Raw genomic sequence first — 24,110 nt, forward strand, 5'->3', positions numbered from 1 at the left:
AAAAAAGTCAAACTCTCAGCATGCCCCAGCCAGCATATCTGGCTGGGGCATGCTGGGAGTTGTAGGACTTTTTTTCTGCCTAAACATGCATAGGATTGCGCCTTGAAGCATTTAACTTTAGCTGAATGATGCCCCATTAAAAAAAAACAACAACAACAGAAATAATAACAATAATAAAAATAATCGATGATGTTACTAATTTCCTTTAAAAAAATGGGACGCAGGGAAGATAACCGGCTACAAGAAACTTGAAAATCCCTGATCACTTTGCCAGTTTGTTTCCAACGAACACAGCGGACATATCGACACTGTTTTCTTCATTGGATTTGTCAGTGGTGCTTGGAGTATGTTGTAGAAATGCAGGGCGGCGATAATGATGGTGATGGTGGTGGTGGTGGTGATTATTCAGGGCGCGACCCTGAGCCCTGATGATGATTATTCAGGGCGCGAGCAGCGGTCCTTCCACAAAAACGAAAAAAGCAGCCAAGTCTCAGACGTTTTCTATGGCCTGCGCTCGCCTTTGCCGTCTTGGTTTCCTGCCCTGCGGGGTGGGGGGCTCAAACCCAGCCCAAATTCCCGCTACGGTGATGGTGGAGGTGCGCCTAGCCGCAGACGCACACCCTTTCCACCGCCGGATCGCGGGCTCAGCCCTTTCCTAAAATGTGGGGAGGGGGCAAACGAAAAGAAACAGAACCAAGCCACGCGCGCGAGGGACTCCCCTGGTGAGGCTGCATCATGCCGGGAAGCGTCGCGGGGAGGCCGGAGCCCCTTTGGGGGTCGGGGTGCGGGGGACAGGAGGAGGGGAGGTGGGCGGGGCCGGCCAGTCCAGCTGAAGGCCAGCCCCGCCCACTGGGGCGGGGCCTCGCGCTGGCCACCGCTTGAAAAGGGGACCTGGGGGCAGCTGGGGCAGCACAGAGCGGCTGGCGGGGCGTTGGGCGCGCAGCAGGTGAGCCGATCCGAGCGGGCTGCGGCTGATCCGTTGCGGGGGTCGCGCTCCCCCCCCCTCCCTCCCTCCGGGGCCTCCACACACCTCGTTGGGGCTGCATGTTGGATCCTGGCAGGGGGACCCACTGGAAGTCTGGGTGTGTCTGTCTTTCTGTCTGTCTACTCCAGCTTTCCCCAACCTGATAATCTCCAGATGTGTTGGACGACCATTCCCATCATCCCTTGGCCAGCCCCAGACAATGGGAGTTGTTGTCCTACACATCTGGAGGGCACCTGGTCGGCCAAAGGCTGATCTACTCCGCGTTGACTGATCGCTTGGGTTGCGAAATAACAAAAGGACTCTTTCCCCGTATTTTGCAGGGTTTGCATTTTTGCAAAGCGTTCTTCCTAGACCAGAGGAGGAAGGGGAAAAAAACCGCCGGTCATGGCATCTGAGGTGAGCTGGGAGTTTGGGAAGTTTCTTTCTCCTCTGCCCCGCAAAATCCTGCCCTTTTGCTCCCAATAAAATTCCTTTGGCCGATGCTTCGCAGACGGAATCTGTTGCACAAAATTTGCATCGTGCTCTTTTGGAGATTGGTAACGTTTTGACAGGGAACGTGCTGTAGGTGCTGTTTCTGTGCAGTTCCCTGCCCCGAGGGGCTTCCATTAGGTGGGCAAGTTGAGGACGGGGGAGACATTCCAGGGATTTGTGAAGGTATTGCTGGGTTAACTAGCCGCAGAGGAGCTGGTAATGGGTGTTCCATGGTGCAGAACAGAGATCTGGATGCTTCGCCCCATTGGAAATTATTACGGTAGAGCCAGATGAGCTAAACAAAAGCTCCACGGTTAGAGGCGGTACCTCTCTAGCTGCTGTAAGCAACATGCCTTGTACGTGGACTCCCAAAGTCATTTGGCTGCCCACAGTTGGAGAAAGGGAAGTGGGCTAACTAGCCCTTTGGCTTAATCCAACAGAGCAAGCAGTTTGATTTACAGAGCTGGGAAGATTCCAGGTGGCTTAAGCTTCTAGATACTTGGGGGTGTGGCTGGTTACCCAGTTATCCACAATGTATTTTATTTTTTGGAACCTTGCTGGGACCAGACCATTCGACATCATTATGGGTGCAATCCCATCAGTTTGCCTGGCGCTTTAGAGCACAGCAAAAAGAGAGAGGAAGAGAGAGAAATGGCGGCCCCCGCCCCCAAAGGAATCTAGGATTTGCAGGCATAAGGGGACCTTTAGGCAGCTGGGACCAGTGGCCACAGGCAGGAATTTATTGGAGAAGTAAGGTCAAAAGGATGAGATGGGCTAAAGCGGCAAAGAGTTTTAAAGTCAGGATCAGGAGTTGGTGGTAAGAATAAGGGTGCAATCCTGTGCATGTTTAGACAGAAAAAAGTCCTACAACTCCTAGCATGCCCTAGCCAGCTATGCTGGCTGGGGCATGCTGGGAGTTGTAGGACTTTTCTCTCCCTAAATATGCATAGGATTGCACCTTAAAATGCTGAAAAAGATGGAAACGCAGTGCAGGGACATTGGGGGCATTGTGTGTGTGTCTGAGCAGCAAGAGGTGAATGATTTAGCCAGCTGAGTTCTCAACAGAAAGGTGTTGCATTGAGGTATGATGCAGGAAAGACAGAGAGGAGAAAGTTCAGGTGGGGCCGTAGCTCAGAGGTAAAGCCCCTGACCTATCTAGCTAGAAGATAGATTGGGTGGCTGGGGTGTGAAATACCCCAGAGGGCTATTTCTGATCAAAAAGACAACTGTGGGCTTCCCCAACCTGGCACCCACCAGATGGGTTGGAGTGCAACTCCCATCACCCCGAGCCCTGGGGATGATGGGAGTTGCAGTCAAATTCACCTGGAGGGGGGTCAGGTCAGGGAAAGCTGCTCTAAGCCAAAAACTAAACCCAATGCCCTCTGAATAGATCTTCTATCAAGAGAAGGCATAAATGACCAAAACTGTGTGCATTTCCCGTCTCTGTCATTTGAAGGCAATCTCTCCCTTAGCTAGAACTGCCAAACTGTTCTTAAACTGCCTCTGCTCCTCTTCTTGTCCCATGCCCCCGCCCCCAAAAGACCATTTACAAGTGGTGCATCTTGGATGAAAAATTCGTTCTTGGCAATACTTGGGGAGGAATAGGCCACAAAACTGCTGATTGCGCACTGGCTTGGCCCTGGAAGGATATCTCCTGGCCAGTGACCTTTGGCTCGCGGAGAGCCAGAGCGTCACATGCTGAATTTGTATTTGTTTGGAGAAAGCGGGGAAGTTGTGGCACTGCAATCATGCGCTGACAAAAGTACATCTGGAATCCCTTGTGACCTACTGAGCAGACAGCCGAAAATCAATAACCTATATGGAGCTGGAGTGAGTCACCTATAGAAGGACAAGGAAGGGTTGTGGCTAGAGCCCCCGCTTTGCAAGCAGATGGTCCCAGGTTCGATCCTTGACATCTCCGGGGGGGGGGGGGCTGGGAAAAAGTCTTGCCTGCACCCCGGGAGAGCCGTTGCTGCCAGTCAGTGTTGACAGTCCTAGGCTAGATGGACCATGGGCCTGACACGGTATAAGGCAGCTTCCTATGTTCCAATTTCAGTCAGCCCTTTATTCAGAATCATGAGGACTAGAATCTCCCTTTAGTTTTAGGGGAAGAAACATAGTTCAGTGGTATAGCATCTGCTTTGCATGCAGGGGGTCCCAGGTTCGATTCCTAGCATTTTCATGTAGGGCTGGAAAAATTCCTGACTGAAACCCTAGCGAGCCGTTGCTGCCAGTCAGTATTGACAATACTGGACTAGATGGACCCATGTTCCTAAGGAGTGTTTGCCGGGTCGGGTGTGTGGCTAGGTAGCTATGCTCCATTTGGAGACCTGCAGGTTCTGTGACTTCATAGAATCATATGATTCCCATGTTCCTAAGGAGTGTTTGCCGGGTCGGGTGTGTGGCTAGGTAGCTATGCTCCATTTGGAGACCTGCAGGTTCTGTGACTTCACAGAATAGAATAGTAGGGTTGGAAGGGGCCTACAAGTCCATCGAGTCCAGCCCGCTGCTCAATGCAGGAATCCAAGTCAGAGCATCCCTGGCAGATGGCTGTCCAGCCTCGTCTTGAGCACCCGCCGCCTCCCTAGGTCATGGGTTCCATTGTCGTATTGCTCTAACAGTCAGGAAGTTTCTCCTGAAGTTCAGCCGGAATCTGGCTTCCTGTCTCTTGAGCCCATTACTCCATGTCCTGCACTCTGGGATGATCGAGAAGGGATCCTGGCCTTCCTCTCTGTGAATAGTACCCCTATTTTGTGTCTGAGCATGGATCTGCCCCCTTCCCATGTGGACTTCAAAACTGGAGACCCAGATTCATTATCTCCCCTGCTAGTCTGAATTTGCCTCATTGTCGTCAAAGTTACCTTAGCTGATTGTGTTTTAATCAATTTACTGCATCATTGTACATAACGGGGAAAACCCAATAATTCCAAAGAAACAGAATGTTCTCTCTGTGTCCTCTAAAATAGTCTTTCCCCAACCTGGTGCGCTCTGGATGTGTTGGACTGGAACTCCCATTATCCCCAACCAGCATGGCCATGCTGGCTGGGAATGATGGGAGCAGTAGTCGAAAGCTGGTCTGAAAACACACATGGGTCACAGCAGGCACTATTTCAGGAATGTATCTTCTACAGTGGCACCATATGTTAACAGTGTTCGTGTTTGTTTGTTGTAAATCTGCTACCTGATTAAACCAAAGGCACATTTCTAATTTTATTTATTTATTTGATTTCTATACTGCCCGATAGCCGACGCTCTCTGGGCGGTTCACAAAAAGTAAAACCACAAAGCACAGCATAAAACAATATAAATATGAAAGCTTAAAACCACAATATTTTTTTCTAGTACAACCAGAATAAAACTGAGCAGAAATGCAGAGATTTAAAAAACAGATTTAAAACACCACAGCTAAAAGACTAGGATGCTAAAATGCCTGGGACAGGTCTTTGCCTGGCAGCAGAAGGAGTACAACGTAGGCACCAGGTGAACCTCTCTAGGAAGCTCATTTCACAGCCAGAGTGCCACAGCAAAAAAGGCCCTGTTCCTGGTAGCCACCCACCTCACTTCCTTTGGGAGGGGCTCCCAGAGAAAGAGCCTTGAAGATTATCTTAGGGTCTGGGCAAGCACATCTGGGAGGAGGCGATCCTTCAGATAACCTGGCCCCAAGGCATTAAGGGCTTTAAATTGATTATGCTAATTGCTACAGATCCGCTAAGAACACCCCCGCACATACACACCCCAAGTTTATACCACCCTTGGTTTCCCCCACTGGACGGCCATCTTGACCCATTCTGCTTCCTCAAGATGGCAGCCAGCGAAAGGTGGGCCTGGAGATGGGCGCGTCTGTATCCTTCCAAACCTGTCTGGAGTCATGCTTTCTTCCCCACTCAGGGCGACAAACTTTATGGAGGCAGGCTCATCGGAAGCACTGACCCCATCATGGAGCAGCTCAACTCTTCGATAGAGGTTGACAAGCGCTTGGCCGAAGTGGACGTCCGCGGGAGCATCGCTCATGCCAAGGCCTTGGAGAAGGCTGGGATTCTGTCCAAAGCTGAACTGGAGAAGATCATCGGTGGTTTAGAGAAGGTAATATATGGATCGGGAACGTCGGTTTGTCAGCAAGGTGAAGATGGTCCTACATTAGGGGTGGGCCATTTGTGGCCCTCCCAGTGTTTTGGCCTCCAACTCCCATCATCTCTCACCATCAGCTATGCTGGCTGGGGCTGATGGGAGTTGTAGGCCACAACATCTGGAGGGCCACAAGTTGCCCGGCCCATCCTAAACTAAACCAAGCATCTGGGCTTTCATGCAGGAACCTACAGTTTTGAAGGAAAGAGAGGGGAGGGCGGGGGGAACCACAGGCTATGATTCCTTGTCAGAATCTTGTCGGATTTAAGTGTTTCGAGTCCTCCTGTTACAGGAGCACACCAGAGGCAAAATGGCACTTCAAGTCAACACGTTCCAGTCCCCGCAGCACTGTGCGAGGTCCAGGCTTGAGCTTTTAAAAATATTCTGAACGCCATAACCCTTAGTTGCCTGCGGTTCCAGCTGTGTTCTGGAAGGCAACCGATATTTATTCTTTGGTCACAAACTGGAAGGAAAATCCATCCTATTGTAACCCTTCTCTTTAAAAGCATGGTACAGGGAGGGTGGAACTGAAATGTCTGTCTGTCTGGGGTCTTTTGACAAGAGTCCCTGAGGCTGCACTCCTGGGCACACTTACCTGGGAGTAAGTCCCCTTGGACTTACTTCTGTGTAGGCGAGCATAGCGTGGCGCTGCGAGTCGTTTTCAGACCTATAAATTAGAAGGGGTGGGACAGAATTTTAATCTGTAATCACACTTTTAAGGAGACTGATCACACCTCAGTTCCCTGTTATTTCGGAATGTGAATTTGTACCTTCGGGGATGACAGAGGTGGCAAAAGCTTGGCATCATAGATGAAGGGGGTTGGACTCGATGGTCTTATAGGCCCCGTCCAACCCTACTATTCTAGGATTCTATTCAGGGTTCACATTGCTAACTGCATATCTCTGTGTGTCACCCACATCTGCTCTGCTGATGGCAGCGGGTGCAGGACTGTTGTTCCAGAATCTCTCCCAGCAAGATCAGAAAGTGGTACTCTTAAATGCAAGTTCTTGGACCTTACTGTTAAACACATGAATGACCTTCTAACTCATTTGTGTGCGTGTAACTCATTTGTCCAAGCAATGCAAGGAGGTCTTGTTAACTGCTGACCAATTTTTTGTTTTTTCTGCTCTTGTAGATTTCTGAGGAGTACTCCAAAGGTGCCTTGGTGATCATCAAAACGGATGAGGATATCCACACTGCCATCGAACGCAGGCTCAAGGTGGGTCTAGGTCACCAGCTCACTGGAATATCCATCCTTCCTCAACCTGGTCCCCCTCCCGATGTTTTGCACTTTGACTTCCACCAGACCCAGCTAACATAGCCAGAAATGTAGTCCCAAACATCTGGAGGGCACCAGGATGGGGAAGGCAGCTCTAAGGAGTTTCTCCTGGATTTCATCCATTTCAGGGTTGTTGTGTCATGGAATGTTCATAAATATTCTAACTGCTCAGGGTGAAGCAGATTGTTGACAAAACAGTGCCACTTTCGTGAGAGAACTGGAAGTTTTGTTTGGCTCTGGAGGTCAGACTAAGCTGTGTGCTGAGAGAGAGTCAGGGAAACCCAAGGGGTAGAGGGTGAAGGAAGGTTTCACACAGGTTCAGGGGAGCACTGTGATGCTGGTGATACGAATATTGCCCAATAGATTCAGAACAACAGCAAAATCGGTGGCTGCCAGTCTTCAGCAATTTTAAACAAATGCTTACATTTCTTTGCAGTGTATGTAGAGATGCTAATCAAGGAGCTAGTCCTTATAATAATAGTCGTCACTCATAATAAAATATTTTAAAAGACTGAGAGATCTGCATGGTTTCAGTGGACTAGACATGGAAATTTAAGCAGCTACTGCATAACTGTTTGCAGGATCAGCTCTCTTTAGAGTGTTGGACTAACAAAAACCCTCCTTTTTTCCTTTTCTTTTAGGAACTGATTGGTGATGTGGCTGGGAAGCTTCACACTGGAAGAAGCAGGAATGACCAAGTAGGAAAACTTTGGATGATCTGCATGGTTTAAAAATACTTTAAAAATTTTTAAAATATTTTTAGCTGTTCTTAGTTTCTTTCTCTTTCATACTTCCTGTGCAAGTGCAGTAGACGGTATAGGGGCACTCTGAGAATTTATGCTCTTTAAAAATAATAATCAAGTTTCTAGCCCCTGAAGCTTTCAAGATGAATAGCACCTACTGAAATCTCTCAAGATGGATGGAAAGGAGGAGGAATTCTAGTGGCCAGGGTTTGAGGCTCTGGTTATAGCTCCTTGCCCCCTCCCATGTCTAGCAAAAGCAAAACTGTACAAGATCTAGAGATTCTCTGATGCAGAAAACAAAACAGCCACTAAGCCTTCATTCCTGAATTTAGGAGTTGTGCAGTCCACATCTATTTGCATGAGAACAGCTCTCTGGCCCTTCTGATGCAATCCCCAGTGGCTTTTTCTGGAAGGGCTCTTTTTCCTCCCCAATATCCCCCTTCCCCAGTCCTTTCCCTGGTTTTGGATTTTCTCCCAAACACTGCATTCCTTCCTCAGCACATTGGCTCTCAAAGCTGCAGGGAACGGAATACAATGTGCTATTCATTTGCGCCACTGAGTGTTTAGCTGTGCCCTTTCCCCATTTTCTTTTTTCTTTTCCATGTGTTCTTGGTCTTGGGAACCAGTTTATGCGATTCTAAAATGGGTGTCCTTTGCTCTTTTTAAAGATGGCATCCATCACTTATTTCTATAGTCCTCTTTCCCTCCTCCAGCTCCTAGCTGCAGTTGAAAGGCAAAGTGGCTTGGTGGTTGAGGAGCTTGTCTGCATCTCTGAAGGTCATGGGTTCAAGTCCTGCTTGTTCTCACACTGGACGGCTGCCTTCGACAAAGAAGGGTACCTGATCTGTGCCATGCTGTATCTTGTCTCGATCCCCCACCCCTACCACCAGATATTGAGCTCTGAGGCTTTTAGGAAGTAAACTCTTGAACCTACTGTAGACAATGGCCAAATCCTCCATTGATTTATAGGAAATTTGTGTTGCAGGCGTTTTGGCCCCAAATACCTAGAGCAGTGGCTTTTAAGCAGTATTCCTAAGCATCTGAGCCTCACTGCAATCCCATGTGTTTACTCAGAAAGTAAGTCCCATTGAGTTTAAGGGGGCTTACTTCCACGTAAGTGGGTATCAGGTTGCAACCTTCAGGTTCTTATTGGGAGAGTTCTGTTTTGGTAGATGGCTTCTACATAAGATGGGCTGGCCCAACGCTACCGGCAGTTCAGAGTCGTGGAAGAGTGTTCGTGTGCTTAAATGCAGGAAAGGCCAGCCAGTGGTTGTTAAAGCACTTTTTCTGGCCCCATTATTGTTATACATTATAAATATACAATTAAATAATATCTCCTATGTGCACGGCCTTTCACAGAGAGCAAGAGGGCAGGTCCCTGCCGTTAGGAGCCTGCAATCTAAAATTGACACAGGGCCAACCACAGAGGAAATGGAGGGAGACAGTGGGAAAATGTGGCCCTGCCAAAATTGAATCGAGGTGTGATTTTTTTTAAAAAAAGGTTTGCCTGGAGTGTCACTCATCCAGGAAATGTTTCCAAATGGTAAGAAGCAGAGGCATCCCAGATTCCAGTGTTGCATTTAGAACAAAATGCATGTAACATGTGTGTGATCCATGCGCCTGTTCCCAGATGATGCTACGCCGGAGCCTGTCTCCTCCTTAACAGCAGGGCTGTTGGTGCTAGATGGCAGTTTTGTGCTGAAAACAGGTGTCTGGCTCCCACACGGACAACTTTGTTGAGAAAAAGGAGCCCTCCCAAACACAAATGTTCTCCCCCCCTACTTTAGGGCATGCTCTGTTTGTGCTGGGCAAAAGGAACACCCAGCAGCCCTGGCCAGCTGGCGCCCTGTAAGGACGGAGGGGCCACCTTAGATTTCATCCCAGAATCCTTTGCAACGTGCAGGCACATCAGTATGTGCTAGATATGCTAAGGGTGCCCTGATTCTCGAAGATCAGGCCTCCGAGCTCGTGCTGAGCGTACTTTCCTAGTCTGTGGTGTTTTCCTCTGCACCCCGCAGTCCTTTTAGTAGGAGCTGAACCTTTGACCCATTTTCCAGTTGGCCCCATTTGGGAATTGTCTGATGTCATGGGACCCTCTTTTGAGGGGGATCTCATCGCTCTTCCATGGAGCTAACTGGGGGCAATGGCAGGGAGTGATACCATTTTGCTGTTGCAACGCCCCTGCGTGGTAGGCTAGGCCGAGTGTTTGTGAGCTGCTCGAGGGAGCTGCTGAGCTCAGATTTGGAGCATTTCTGTTTTCAAAGGGTATGTAATATGATGTAGTACTAGCTGGGTTGGATGAAGCCTTGAGACCCTGCTGGCTGGGCATGATGGGAGTTGTAGTCCAACACATCTAGAAGGTACCAGGTTAGGGGAGTCTCTTAAGTGATTGTAGGAGTGGGCAACGTGTGGTCTTCCAAATGTTCTTGGACTACAATTCCCATTATCCCTCACCAATGGCCTTGCTGGCTAGAGCAGTGGGGAGTTTTTGGACTATGGGTTGCCCAGCCCTGCAATTTGTGGCCTCTGTGGAGAGTGCCGGCTGGAAATAAATCCTTCCCCTCTCCTTCATTTCCTGCATCTGGTTGACGGCAGGCCGCATAGTGGCAACTTAACTGTTAAGCCTTCATGCCCTCGGACAAACGTTCTGGCTTTCATTCTTTCCCTGCAGTGGCCAAGCAGCCCTGAGCCTCCATCGCCCCAAGAGAGCCAGAACGGTGCGTTTCTCAGTGGTAAAAGATAAAAGCAATAAGGTGCATCCTTTTAAGGCTGTTTTGCAGGAACAGGATAATGGGCACCTGTCCAAATAGTCCAATTTGGATGCCCTTTGGATGGCCTTTAGACATGCAATGTGAATTTCAAAACTGCTGCCAGCCTTTGCAGGCCATTTGAAGCGAATCCACAAACTCACGTGAATGGCAGAAATCATCTCCTTGGCATCTTCGGGGGAGCTGGCCATCATGTCCGTGTCAGCCAGATGTGATCTTCTGTTTCCCCTCTGGAAGGGCCCAGCGGTAAAACATGGCATGACTTTCTTCCAGGTTGTGACTGACCTGAGGTTGTTTATGAGAAGTGCCATCACCAGGCTGTCGTCTCACCTGCAGCAGCTCATCCGGACTCTCATGGAACGTGCTTCTGCGTAAGCTTGGCCCTTCTGTCTTGCCAACCGGCTTACAGTCTCTCACTTCTCTTATGTGCCCCTCAAGACCATCTGCCTGATTTCACCTCTCGCTCCCTCCCAAAAACCCTCCTTCCTTTCTTCCGTTATTTCATGCATTTCTGAGCGGCCTTTCAAGGCTTCCCAAGGTCCCTTGCAATATAAAACAGACAACCATGACCAATGTCACAAGTTCATAACATCACAAATTAATTAAAAAACTTATTTAATAGGGACTAGTAACCAAAACAGCATATATAATTTTTTTAAAACCCCACTCAGTAAAAAGCCAAAAGGAGCAAATACATTTGTAAAAACGGAGAGCGCCAAACTAAGGCAAGGCTGGATTTCCAATGCGGTTTCGTTCTGTTGCAGTGAGATGGAGGTGATCCTTCCTGGTTACACCCACCTGCAAAGGGCTCAGCCAATCAGATGGAGCCATCTCTTACTCAGGTAAGCAACCCTCTGCCCACTTCTGTAGCTCCCTCTGCCAAAACTCTTGTTTAATGAACCCTTTCCCCCATCTCCATTGGCAGCCACTTGCAATCTGTGAGGGGGAGGTAGTCTCTGAGCATATGCAGAGTGCTAAGTAACCGAAATCGGTTTCCTGGGATGAAAGAGCTGACTTTCCCGGTCCAAGAGGTGCTGCTTTTTGGCCCTTTGTCGATGTTTGGGGTAATCTTCACACTCGGTCTCTCTGTCTTGATTTCCCGCAGCTATGCTGTTGCTCTGACCAGGGATTCTGAGCGCTTCAGTGAGGTGAAAAGGAGGATCAACGTCTTGCCTTTGGGGAGGTAGAACTGCATTTTCTTCTGGGGCTTTGTTACCGGGCCAGCTGCGGCCAAACTCACTGCAAATAAAAATAGAAGTCTTAAGCTTCTTTGCGAAGTCAAAGGCAGCTTAACTGTCCTTGCAAAGATGGGTGCAGTATCGAATTGAAACTTAGATGGCATAGATGTGCGGGGAGATGAGAAAACTGACCAGTTGCTGCCCTTTTAATGGCAAAATCTGCCACCTGAGCCAGCCACCCCCAAACGGTAGAGCCGGCCCTGGTTGCAGGGAGACCTCTCCCTCCACGCACGCTCTTCCAAACCAGCAAAAGCATCCATCTCCATTTTTAAGATTCTGCTTCTGTGGCCTCTCTGCTGTTGAGCACTTCTTTCATGTGGCTTGGTAGCTTTGAGATCATCGTGGCAGTAAGCACCGTGGATCATGTGGGCTTGCAAGTGAAGAACAACCCCCCCTCCCAATTTTTTTAAACAATGTTTGAAGAGAGCGATCTCTGCCCCATGAGGCTTACAATCTATAGTGCAACAAAGGGGAGAGGAGAGGAAGGAAATGGAGGCGAGGGGGAAGAAAGGTGAGGCTGCTGACACAAGAGGCCAGCCCAAATGCCTGCTTGTGGGGGTGCCCTTAACAGGGGCAGCTGTGAAGCCACACACAGTCTTAACAGGCGGGCCCCACGGGACGCTAAGGGACTGCTCCGTGGACAATGTTGCAAAGGATCCTGGGTCAGCGATTTGGGCCACATCCCCTCTGGGTGATTCCTGATCTGCTTTCCTGCCCTGGGAGTGGGAGGTTAGAAGAGCTGTTTTGGGGGGTGTTCCTTCTAATTCTTCCCTCCGTTGCAGCGGAGCTCTGGCTGGCAACCCCCTTGGACTGGACCGCGAGCTCCTCCGCAGAGGTGAGTTCAACGTCTTTGCTTAAAAAAAATAAATCCCCCCCCCCCCCGCGAGGTGAGGGAATTCGCAGACTGCCAAAGAGAGTTCTACATGAAACGGCGTTCTCTGGATCCCTGCGGTTCCGTAGGTTGCTGTTGTTGTTATCATTAATAGTGCCATCAAAGTGCGCGGCCCTCTGCAAAGCTGAGGAGGCCCTGCTCCAAGGCGCTTACAATCAGGAGCGGTGGACAAGCTTCCCCAAAAGACCGCTTGCTCCCTGTCACCGGCTTTCCCCAGCACTGCACAACTGCAGAAGATTTAGCGGTGGTACGGAAGTTCCCTCCCAAGCTTTAAGCATTCCCAAAACCATTTTGTGAACCGTTTCCTGTTCTTAAAATGATTTCAGAGGAGGCAGGGGCTGAGTTTTCACGGCTAAGGTAGCTGCTTGGGGTTATGCCTGCGTGGCGCCTGTACCATCTCTCCTGGAAGGAAGCTGCACTCCTAAGTGTGTGAGGACAGACTGCACTTTCCCAGTTGTGAGAAGGTGCTCTGTACGTGCTCAGAGGTACCTTTGTTTATAGAATTAACTCCACATCTGTTTGGCCAGAGATGGGAGGGCTGGTGCAAAATTCGTTAAGATTATGGGGAAGAGCTGTAAGTACCAAGAGCTTTTGTTTTCCTTCTTAATTCACAGTTTTAACCCATTGCTCTTCTGCTTTTAGCAATGCCTGCCTACAAAATGAACTCACTGGTTTTCCTTCTGTTATTTTTTTTCTCACTTGGATGAAAGTGTTTGGATGCCCTTAACATCTCTCTCTCATTATGTGTGTGTGTGTGTGTGTTTGATTGCAGAACTGGATTTTGCTTCCATCAGCATCAACAGCATCGATGCAGTTAGCGACCGTGACTTTGTGGGTAGGAGCATTGTTTTTGCGTTTCCTGCAGGCCATTTGGGGGGATCTGGGGAAGGTTTGTAAAGCAAATATGCCCACAGGGGAGAGGAGGCATAAGAACTAGAACCTTGAAGGCTCTGGGCAGGAACAACTTAGTTCATTTGCAATCTGAGAGCAAAAATGAAACCTCTCTCTCTCTTCTCTCCAGTGGAGTTCCTTTCCACTTCTTCCCTGATCATGATCCACGTGAGCAGATTAGCTGAAGATCTGATCCTCTTTGCCACCAAGGAGTTTGGCTTCATCACTCTCGCTGATGCATTCTGGTAATTCTGCAGCATTTCCCTCTGGGGGCCTTCTCTAGAACTTTCATCTGAGCATCGCAGGGCGCAATCCTATGCATGTTTAGACAGAGAAAAGGCCTACAACTCCCAGCATGCCCCAGCCAGCACATGCATAGGATTGCACCCCCAGTGCCCTTTAAACTGCGTTCTTGAATCCTGGCTCTTAATTTATCACCCATCAGGGGTTGCTCACTGATATGACCTGCAGTGGCCCGAAAGGTTACTTGGAAGGAAAAATTGGTCCACCAGCTGTCTTCCGCTGCAAGGCACCACTAGCAGGAAGCATTGGGCGTGCTCAGGGTTTGCTCTCAGAGCCCAATAGAGCTGGCCTGCACACTGATTGTGAGCCACGGCGCATGTCCCACAGTCCTCTTCTTAGTCAAAATGATATGGAAGGGTTCCCCGCCCCATCGCCCCACTGTCCTGCAGCAGAAAGTTTGAAGACGGCCACTGTGTGGTCTTCTACGTAAAGCAAAACATGAATCGTATCATGCCTTGATTTTAGGCTTTTGTGCAAGCCTGGTGTAATGCATTTATTTGTTAAAGCACCAGCAGCAGCCTGATGCCCCAGAAGAAGAATCCGGACAGCCTCGAATTGATCCGCAGCAAGGCCGGCCGTGTGGTTGGAAGGGTGAGTGCCCGGGCGTTGCGCATGTCCGCTCGGTGCCAGGGGCTGTACAAAGAAGCCTTGAAGTTCATTTCTTGTCGAGATTTATTTATTTGATTTATTAGCCGCCCATCTGGCCGGCTACCCAGCTGCTCCAGGCGGCGGACAATACTAACAACAAATTTACACAATCAACTGAACAAAAACAAATGGAGCGGCTTTGGAAAAGAGGGCTTGGGGGTGGGGTGTGATGTGCGCAAAGAGAGGAGGGGGGCTTTTGGGCAAGGGGCTAAGGCAGGCTTTTCTGAAGAAGCGGGCCCAGAAGGGCAGTGGGGTTGGGGGAAGCATTTTATTCTGCTGCTGTTTTTAGCTGTTTAATGGTTGGTGCTTTTCACGATGTCTGTTTTGCTATTTCAACATGTGGTGCCTGGGAAGCTGCCTCATCTGGCAGAGCGGGATGGAAATGTACCTAATAAATTAACAGGACAAATGAAACCACTGAGAGGATGAATGAAATGTGCTTGTAGGAAAGGGAGGGAACTATGGGGAGTTAAGGCGGGGGGGGCAGGGAATGTGGTCACAGAATCCTAGAATAGTAGGGTTGGACGGGGCCTATAAGACCCTTGAGTCCAACCCCCTGCTCAGTGCAGGAATCCATGTCAGAGCGTCCCTGGCAGATGGCTGTCCAGCCTCATCTTGAACGCCTCCAGGGTGGGACAACCTTTCCTCTCTGGGACAACCTTTCAGGCACTTGAAGAACGCTATCCTATCTCCCCTCAGTCTTCTCTTCTCAAGGCTAAACCTCCTGCCTGAAACTGTGGAGAGATGCTGCCATTCAGTGCAGACAATACTGAACTAGATGGACCCATGGTCTGACTCAGGATGAGGCAGCTTCATAGAATCATAGAATACTAGGGTTGGGAGGGGCCTACAAGACCATCGAGTCCAACCCCCTGCTCAATGCAGGAATCTCAAGTCAGAGCATCCCTGACAGGTGGCTGTCCAGCCTCATCTTGAATGCCTCCAGCATGGGACAGCCCACCACCTCCCCAGGTAATTGGATCCATTGTCGTATTGCTGTAACAGTCAGGATGTTTTTCCTGATGTTCAGCTGGAATCTGGCTTCCTGTCACTCGAGCCCATTATTCTGTGTCCTGCACTCTGGGATGATCGAGAAGAGATCCTGGCCTTCCTCTCTGGGACAACCTTTCAAGGACCTGAAGAGCGCTATCCTATCTCCCCTCAGTCTTCTCCAGGCTAAACATGCCCAGTTCTTTCAGTCTCTCCTCATAGGGCATTTCCAGTCCCCTGATCATCTTTGTTGCCCTTTGAACCCTCTCCAGCTTGTCTGCATCCTTCTTAAAGTGCAGTGCCCATAACTGGCCACAGTACTCAAGATGAGGCCTAAGCAGTGCTGAGTAGAGGGGAACTAGTACTTCACGGGATTTGGAAGCTATGCTTCTAGTAATACCAAAATAGCATTTGCCTTTTTTGCAGCCACATCACATTGTTGGTTCATATTCGGCTTGTGATCGACAACAATTCCAAGCTCCTTCTCGCTTGTAGTGTTGTTGAGCCAAGTGCCCCCCCCCCCATCTTGTAACTGTGTATTTGGTTTCTTTTTCCTAGTTGCAGAACTTGGCATTTATCCCTATTAAACGTCATTCTGTTATTTTCTGCCCAGCGCTCCAGCCTATCAAGGTCACTTTGAATTCTGTTTCTGTCTTCCAGGGTATTAGCTATCCCACCCAATTTTGTGTCATCTGCCAATTTGTATTGGATCTTGAGGACTAGAGGCTTGAAGCAAGGCAGGGAGGTTTTGCTGAGCATGATTCACAGAGAGGGCTGACATCCTCCAAAATGGGAGGCGTTTATCACCTTTAAATACCTTCTCTGTTTCCCTCTTTCTCTTTCCAGACTACTGGACTTCTTATGATTCTCAAAGGACTCCCCAGCGCCTACAACAAGGACCTGCAGGTAAAAGCATGGTGAGGTGGGTAGGTAGGTAGGCAGTCCTCCCAAACTAGATAGGCCTAAGATGGTATACACCCATCTTCTCCCACCTGGGCTGGCTGGGGGAATGTTGGGAGTTGTAGTCCAACACATCTGGAAGCTACCAGGTTGGGGATAGAAAATCTAACCATGTCAGAGTTAAACTGCACTGAAACCAGTAGTAGATTGAGGTGGGGTGGCGGTGGTATTTTTCTTACATAAGGCTTCCGCAACCTTCCTTGTGGGGGGCAGTGGAGGTGACGTCTGCCAGTGGTCATTAGCTATTATGGCTATACTGAACCTCCATGTTCAGAGACAGCCTATCTCTAAATACTGGGTACAAGAGACAAAAGAGGGGATGGCTCTTGTGGTTTTCCCAAAATCATCTGGCTTCCCACCATTGGAAACTGAATGCTGGGTTCGAATGATCTTGCTCTTACCTGAGGAGAGAGCTCTCTTTCATTTTGCCCATGTTAACCCACCACAGAGCTTCCACATCTAGGAGCAGCATACCTTCAAGCGTCCAACTCCTTGCTTGTTTCATATATTTTTAAAAAATTCTACCAACAGGAAGATAAGGAGGCCGTGATCGATGTGATTGACACCCTGAGTGCTGTGCTTCAGGTGGCCAGTGGTGTGATCTCTACTCTCCAGGTGAGAACGAAGGAAGGCTTGTCTCACTGGCTGGGGCATGCAAACCCTTTTGTCTGTCTCTCTAAGCTTGTAATTCCTTTCCTCCAGCACAAAACAGACTACATTTGGAGTCCAGAATCCGTTATCCTACAAGACTGGAGGCACATTTAATCTAACCACTAGGTTTTTAATCTGGGTTGTTCTACAGATCGGATCCTCGCTGTAGGTCAGGTTGTGGTGGGCGGGTTTTTAATTCCTCCAAAACAAGTTATCCATTTCTTTCTCTCACGGATGTGTGGCAGGGTAGCATCTGCTCTTCTTTTGCTTACAGCTCCTATCTTCTCTTCTAGATCAACAAGGATGCCATGGAAAGAGCCCTGAGCCCTGAAATGCTGGCTACGGATCTTGCCAACTACTTGGTCCGCAAGGGGGTGAGTATCCAAGATTTGGAGGGGAGTGCGGTAGAACCACTTGTCCACGGGTCCCAGGGCCACGGTCGTGAAGGCACATGTTGCAGAACGCTTGCTGAAGCTCAGCAGATTTTGGCCCAGGTGTGAGACCGTCAGGGCACCCCACATGTGCCACCCTGAACTGTGGTTTCCTCTCCTCTTGGAGCAGATCTCTCATTGCACAGAAAACCCTGTCCCGTTTCCATGAGTGGCTGCGGCAACATACTTCAGCAGGGAGTGTTCCTGCTTTCTCTACAGATCCCCTAACCCATGTTTGCATTTCCCTAGTTTGCAATGTTCCGCAGACCCAAAGGTTGGCCAAAAGAAATGCCAACGTAGAAACAACCACTTCAAGAATGAACAAGAGTTAGATGGAAAAATCTCCCGGCCTCCTCCTAATTCTGTTCCCTGTCTGATTGCAGATGCCGTTCAGACAAGCTCACACTGTTGTCGGAAAGGCAGTCCGCTTAGCTGAGAGCAAGGGAGTGACTCTTAACCATCTCTCTGTGGAGGACCTGAAGGCTATCTCGTACGTATCACGCTTCCACAGTTCTTCTCACCGCCTTGAAAGGTTTTCCTCTGGGGCCTTAACAGATACAGGACTGAGCATGCTGAGAATCTGGGCTTTAACTCTTTTAAAACATGAAAACCAAGTTTCTAGTTCTTATTGCTATGGAGCAGTGGCTATTGGGCACTATAGAAATGTAATCAATGAAAGGAACGAAACCTGTCCTTCTCTGCATAGCTCCACCCTTCCTTCTGTTTCTTGGTCACTCTAAAATGTGACCAAGAGATGGAATCCTGCAGCTGGCCTCTTTTAAATATATAAGAAGTTATTTGCTCTGTATAACCTTTGACTGAATTTTCTCCGCCTCTGTCCTGCTTCTCCCTTCAGCCCCATGATGGGAAGCGACGTCTCCCAGGTATTCAACCACCAGCACAGTGTGGAGCAGTACACCTCGCCTGGAGGTACAGCCAGGAGCAGCGTGAGCGCCCAGATTGAGCAGCTGAAGGATCTGCTGAAAAAGCAGAAAGAATAAGTTTTGAGTGTGGGGAAAAGGCTATCCCAGTGCCGCGGGTTTCTGCTTATCCTGTTTAATCCCGAGTTAATAAAGACGGTGGTGTATTGGATTTCACTGAGACCTCTTGCTGCTGTGTGGTTTTGTGTTCTCTTCCTTTCCAACAAATTCTCCCACCAGCAAAGATAAGGGAAGAGGGAGGGTTTCGTTATCTCATGTGGGGATTTGTTTAGAGCAGGGGGTTGGAAGCTCTTTCCGCCGGAGGGCCAAATGCCATTTCAGAGGCGCTCGTGGGAGTTGCATTCCAGCAGCTGGCCCTTCGCCTTCAGCCCCCCCGGGGCCCAAAATAGCAGCACATTTTCACTTCAAGCTCTTACTGGCAATAGCTACACCTGGTTTATGGGGCACGATCATATACACTCAGACCATACTTACGGTTTCACCAACACCAAAGGCATTTCCACACCCGTACTGACATTGTCCAGGATCTGCCAAAGACCTTCTGTGAAAGAAGGAAAAGATATACAGAGACTCTCGAAGCTTGCATGTGTTTCAGGGGCATGTAGGAATGCACTGAACTCAGCAGACGCCCATTCGGTTGCATGCATGCTGTAGCTGCCATTTTCCAAGCCGACGCCCATGCCAAGGGGGATAGGCAATCACTTATGGAGGAGTGTGTAGAAAAATCATTTTAATCGCAAAATACAGGGTTTCCTCCCCACCGCCATAAATACGGGTAGAAGAACTGTTTTTGGCCACTGGTGGATAGAATGCCAAACCAGGGGCTGGAAGACCCGAGTTCAAATCCCTGCTCAGCTAGGGAACTTCCAGGGTGGCCTTTGGCTAGTCACCATTTCTTAGTCTCACCTACCTCAACAGGATTGTTGTGAGGATAAGAGGAGAGAGGAGAAACATGCACTCCGCCCTGAGTTCCTTGGGTTGCCATACGCCCTCTTTCACATGCCGACACAGGCTTCTTCACACGGAGCTTTTATCCTGCTACTGAGATGGCTCTCATGCGGAAGTTTGCGGGCTCTTTACATGACGCCGTGACCCTCCAGGGCGTCTCCTGCACTAAATGCCCTTTGTTCCATTTTTAAATAGATCGCAGATCATGAGCTATCAAGTTACCCCGCTGCGTTCCGCTGGAGTCCCCTCCGTGCAAAGAGGAAAAGCAGCAAGAAGAGGAGCGAGACCAATGAAAGATGATGGAAGACTCAGATGCGGGGAGAAGGAGGGGGAAGGAAGTGGGTGAAAAAGGGAATCGTTGTGATCCTGCATTTAAAATGGAAGCAGAAAGCCCTGCTTTAAATGCAGGGTTTTAGGGTGGTGTGGAGATGCCCGCAAACTCACACGTGTAGCCACAAATGCAGGATGGAGGCGTGCACACACAGCACATTAATGTGCTGTGTTTCAACCAAGTGAGGGAAGAGCTACTTCTAAACTGGGGGAATTAGTTCCAAAACCCACTCAGTCCAGACGCACAGACATTATTCTTACGCATGTTTCTCACCTGCGCACGTTAACCAAAGAGAAAAATGGCTTGCTGGCCTACTTCCCTTTGGCTGTGAGCGCATCGGCCACTGTACGAGTTCTAGTAGGCCTAACAAAGACAGATGGAGAACGGAGGCATTCGAATTGGCCAGCTACGGAGTGAAAGGAGGCAGGGGAGGGGGAGGCGATACATACAAAGAAAGCTCAGAAGGTGGTGACAATGGTGAGGTAGGAATGGATAGATTCGGAGAAAGAACTGAAAAGAAATCCTGCATAACCAGGTCTCTTTATGTGGCTTCAGAGGTGGGAGAACCCAAAGGACTGGGTTCCTGGTTAGTCACAAATAGCAGGGAAAACACTTATTTACTTTTTTAAAGTGTTGCTATCCTAAGCCAAAAAACACTCCTGGAGCAGTTTGCAATTGACCAGCAAAACAAGACTGCCCCTGCCTGCAGGCTTCAATCCAAAAAAGGACATGACACAGAAGGAAAAAGGGAGGAGGAGGGAGGAGGAAAAAATGAAGCAGACTTGCAGCAGGGCTGGTCGAATGTTCCTGCTTCCCCTCTTATCTCCTGGCGGGGCGTGTAGTCCTGATGTTCCCTTTGCACCGTGGGCATAGGATACCTGCAGCGCTCCCAGCTTTTTAGTTACTCATGCAAAATGTGGCAGAAGCCTTTAACCCACCCTGGACTCCCAAGTGAGCAAGAGACAGCCAGCAGTTGATTTACCCAAACCGAGTTAGACCCCTGATGTCCTGATACTTGCAGCAAGGGTGGGAAAGCCAAACGGAGGCTTAGCCATTATTGGGGACCCCAGAGCCACCACACTTTGCTGTGTGTGTGTTAAAAGAATTTGGCTGGAGAGCTCTAAAGCAAAGCATAGCAGCCTAGGAAGCTGCCTTATCCTGACTCAAGCCCTGCATCCATCTAGGCCAGTACTGTCGACACTGACTGGCAGCAATGGCTCTCCAGGGCTTCGGGTGGGATTCTCTCTCAGCATTACCGGGAGATGCTGCCGGGGAGTGAGCCAAGGATCTTCTGCATGGAAAGCAGAGGCTCTACCACTGAACTATGCTTTTCCCCTAGCACTAAAGTAAGATTCTAGTCCTCATAGTGGTGAATAAAGGACTGATTGAAATAGGAACATGGTGGGATGACTCTCATGACTGGAATACAGCAATTGAAGGATATAACTTGTTCAAAAAGAACAGGAGGAACAGAAAGGGAGGTGGGGTTGCACTGTATGTGAGAAATACATGTCTCTGCACAGAAATACAGGAGGAGGAGCTTGGTAGCCCCATCGAGAGCATCTGGATCAAAATAAATGGAGCAAAGAATAAAAGGAACCTGGTGGTCGGAGTCCACTACCGGCCACTCAATCAAGGAGAAGACGAGGATGAAACTTTTGAAAAGCAAACAGCCAATGTTTCAAGGAAGCATGATGTAGCAGTAATGGGGGACTTCAACTTCCCCGATATTTGTTGGGAGACAAATTCTGCAAAACATGGCCCCTCCAGGAAATTCCTGACTTGGGTGGCAGGAACTAGAGGATCGGCTATCCTTGACTTGATCCTAACCAACAGAGATGACTTAGCGGATAAAGTAGCAGTTACAGGAACTCTGGGGGAAAGCGACCATGTTATACTTGAGTTCTTGGTTCTAAGGGAAGCAAAAGCCGAGTGCAGCCAAACGCGTACCCTGGATTTTAGGAAAGCCGATTTTAATAAACTCAGAACAATGATCAGTAAGGTCCCATGGCAAGCGACTCTAATGAGAAAAGGAGTCCAAGATGGGTGGGAGTTTTTAAAAAAGGAAATTCTAAAGGCATAATTACAAACAATTCCAACAAGAAAAAAAGGTGGAAGACAATGGAAGAAGCCAATGTGGCTTCACAAAAAGCTTAGAGATGCTAAAACAAAAAAGCACACATATAGGAAGCGGAAGGAAGGACAAGCAACAAAGGAAGAGTGCAGGCAGGTAGCACAGAATTGCAGGGATGGTGTCAGGAAGGCTAAAGCTGAGAACGAGCTGAGGTTAGCGAGGGATGCTAAAAGCAACAAAAAGGCTTTCTTCAGCTATGTGCATAGTAAAAGGCAGAGGAAAGAAATGGTGGTTCAGCTATTAAATAAGGATGGCCAAATGATAACAGATGACAAAGGCAGAGGTGCTCAATTCCTACTTTGGCTCAGTCTTCTCCCAAAAGAGGGTCTATGACCTCCCTGGCAAAGGCAAAGTACAGACTGAAGGGGCAGGATTGCAGCTTGAGATCGATAGGCATATGGTCAAAGAACACCTAATTACTTTGAATGAGTTCGAATCTCCAGGGCCAGATGAACTGCATCCTAGAGGAATAAAGGAACTGGCAGAAGAACTCTCAGAACTGCTGTCTATTCTCTTTGAGCAATCATGGAGGATGGGGGAAGTGCCAGATGACTGGAGGAGGGCTCATGTTGTCCCTATCTTCAAAAAGGGTAAAAAGGAAGAACCTGGGAACTACAGACCAGTCAGTCTGACATCAATCCCCGGGAAAATTTTGGAGATTATAAAGCAATCCATCTGTAAGCACCTTGAAAACAATGCAGTGATTACTCAAAGCCAATATGGATTTGTCAAGAACAAATCCTGCCACATGAATCTGATCTCACTGACTGATCACGTAACCTCCCTTGTGGACTGTGGGAATGCTGTAGACATAATATACCTTGACTTCAGCAAAGCTTTCAACAAAGTGCCCCATGATATCCTGATGAGCAAACTAGCTCAAAGTGGGATAGATGAAACAACGATCCGGTGGATCCACAGTTGGCTACAGGATCGGACTCAAAGAGTGCTTCTCAATGGGATCTTCTCCAACTGGGGAGAGATAATGAGCGGGGTACCGCAGGGCTCAGTCCTGGGCCCAGCGCTCTTCAACATTTGTATTACTGACTTGGAGGAGGAGGTGCAGGGAATGCTCATCAAATCTGCAGATGACACAACATTGGGCGGGATAACTAATACTGTGGAAGACAGAAACAAAATTCAAAGTGATCTGGATAGACTGGAGCGCTGGGCAGAAAACAACAGAATGACATTTAGTAGGGATAAATGCCAAGTTCTGCACCTCGGAAAAAGAAACCAAATGCACAGTTACAAGATGGGGGATACGTGGCTCAACAACACTACAAGCGAGAAAGATCTTGGAATTGTTGTCGATCACAAGCTGAATATGAGCCTACAATGGGAGGTGGCTGCAAAAAAGGCAAATGCTATTTTGGGCTACATTAACAGAAGCATAGCTTCCAAATCCCGGAAAGTACTGGTTCCCCTCTACTCAGCACTGGTTAGGCCTCATCTGGAGTACTGTGTCCAGTTCTGGGCACCACACTTTAAGAAGGATGCAGACAAGCTGGAGAGGATTCAGAGGGGGGCAACAAAGATGATCAGGCGACTGGAAACAAAGTCCTATGAAGAGACTGAAAGAACTGGGCATGTTTAGCCTTGAGAAAACTGAGGGGAGATAGGATAGCGCTCTTCAAGTACTTGAAAGGCTGTCACAGAGAGCAAGGCCAGGATCTCTTCTCAATCATCCCTGAGTGCAGACATGGAATAATGGGCTCGAGTTAGAAGAAGCCAGATTCCAGCTGAACGTCAGGAAAAAGTCCTGGCTGTTAAAGCAATAGGACAATGGCACCAATTCCCTCAGGAGGTGGTGGGCTCTCCCACCCTGGAGGCATTCAAGATGAGGCTGGACAGCCAACTGTCAGGGATGCTCTGACTTGGATTCCTGCATTGAGCAGGGGGTTGGACTCGATGGTAATGTAGGCCCCTTCCAACCCTCCTATTCTATGTTTCTATGAAGCTGCCTCATCCTGAGTCAGACCATGGGTCCATCTAGTTCAGTATTGTCTGCACTGAATGGCAGCATCGCTCGAGTTTCAGGCAGGATTTTTCCTAGCCCTGCCTGGAGATGTCAGGGATTGAACCTGACATCTCCAGATTGCACGCAAAGCTACAGCCCGTCCTCTAAAAATAAAGTAAGATTCTAGTCCTCATGGCTGCAAATAAATCACCTTAAGTTTTAAAGGACTGGCAAAAAATGGTTGCGTTCAGCACCAAACCTTCTGCAATAGAGAAGGTTTCTCTCGGCTCCATGTTTGACTGCTGGCTAGTGGATTTAACTGACACCTTGCCCAGGGGCTGCAGTCCCCTGCAAAGCACCGGAAAAGGAAGCAGGGCATTCCCAGGTTGCACTGGGTTATGTGGCAGTGCTGGCTCCCGG

General features: G+C 48.9%; 1 protein-coding gene across 3 annotated transcripts; it reads left to right on the plus strand.

Moving 5' to 3' along the window:
* Positions 1 to 492: 492 nt before the first annotated feature.
* ASL (argininosuccinate lyase) lies at positions 493 to 18,485 on the plus strand. Of its 3 annotated transcripts, none has more exons than XM_084822654.1 (17): positions 493 to 722; positions 1,306 to 1,381; positions 5,345 to 5,539; positions 6,718 to 6,801; positions 7,503 to 7,559; positions 10,646 to 10,743; positions 11,137 to 11,214; positions 11,478 to 11,555; positions 12,393 to 12,445; positions 13,275 to 13,337; positions 13,524 to 13,638; positions 14,203 to 14,287; positions 16,181 to 16,240; positions 16,826 to 16,909; positions 17,239 to 17,319; positions 17,760 to 17,866; positions 18,233 to 18,485. In XM_084822654.1, exons 2-17 carry the CDS (start codon positions 1,370 to 1,372, stop codon positions 18,375 to 18,377), a joined length of 1,395 nt encoding a protein of 464 aa, XP_084678780.1. In that variant the 5' UTR covers positions 493 to 722; positions 1,306 to 1,369; the 3' UTR covers positions 18,378 to 18,485. The 3 variants fall into 3 exon arrangements, with proteins under 3 accessions (XP_084678780.1, XP_084678779.1, XP_084678778.1); XM_084822653.1 differs by lacking the exon at positions 493 to 722 and adding an exon at positions 909 to 1,082; XM_084822652.1 differs by lacking the exon at positions 493 to 722 and adding an exon at positions 909 to 946.
* The last annotated feature ends 5,625 nt before the right edge of the window (positions 18,486 to 24,110 follow it).

The sequence above is a fragment of the Heloderma suspectum genome, chromosome 16 (assembly GCF_057233095.1).
Source record: "Heloderma suspectum isolate Gila_16-S chromosome 16, 16-S_ref, whole genome shotgun sequence".
NCBI classification, from domain to species: domain Eukaryota; kingdom Metazoa; phylum Chordata; class Lepidosauria; order Squamata; family Helodermatidae; genus Heloderma; species Heloderma suspectum.

What these genes read in the sequence shown, in the direction of transcription:
- ASL (XM_084822654.1), top strand. An exon ending in CCATCGAACGCAGGCTCAAG is followed by an intron (nt 6,802 to 7,502) that starts GTGGGTCTAGGT and finishes CTTTTCTTTTAG; the next exon opens with GAACTGATTGGTGATGTGGC. An exon ending in ACTACTTGGTCCGCAAGGGG is followed by an intron (nt 17,320 to 17,759) that starts GTGAGTATCCAA and finishes GTCTGATTGCAG; the next exon opens with ATGCCGTTCAGACAAGCTCA.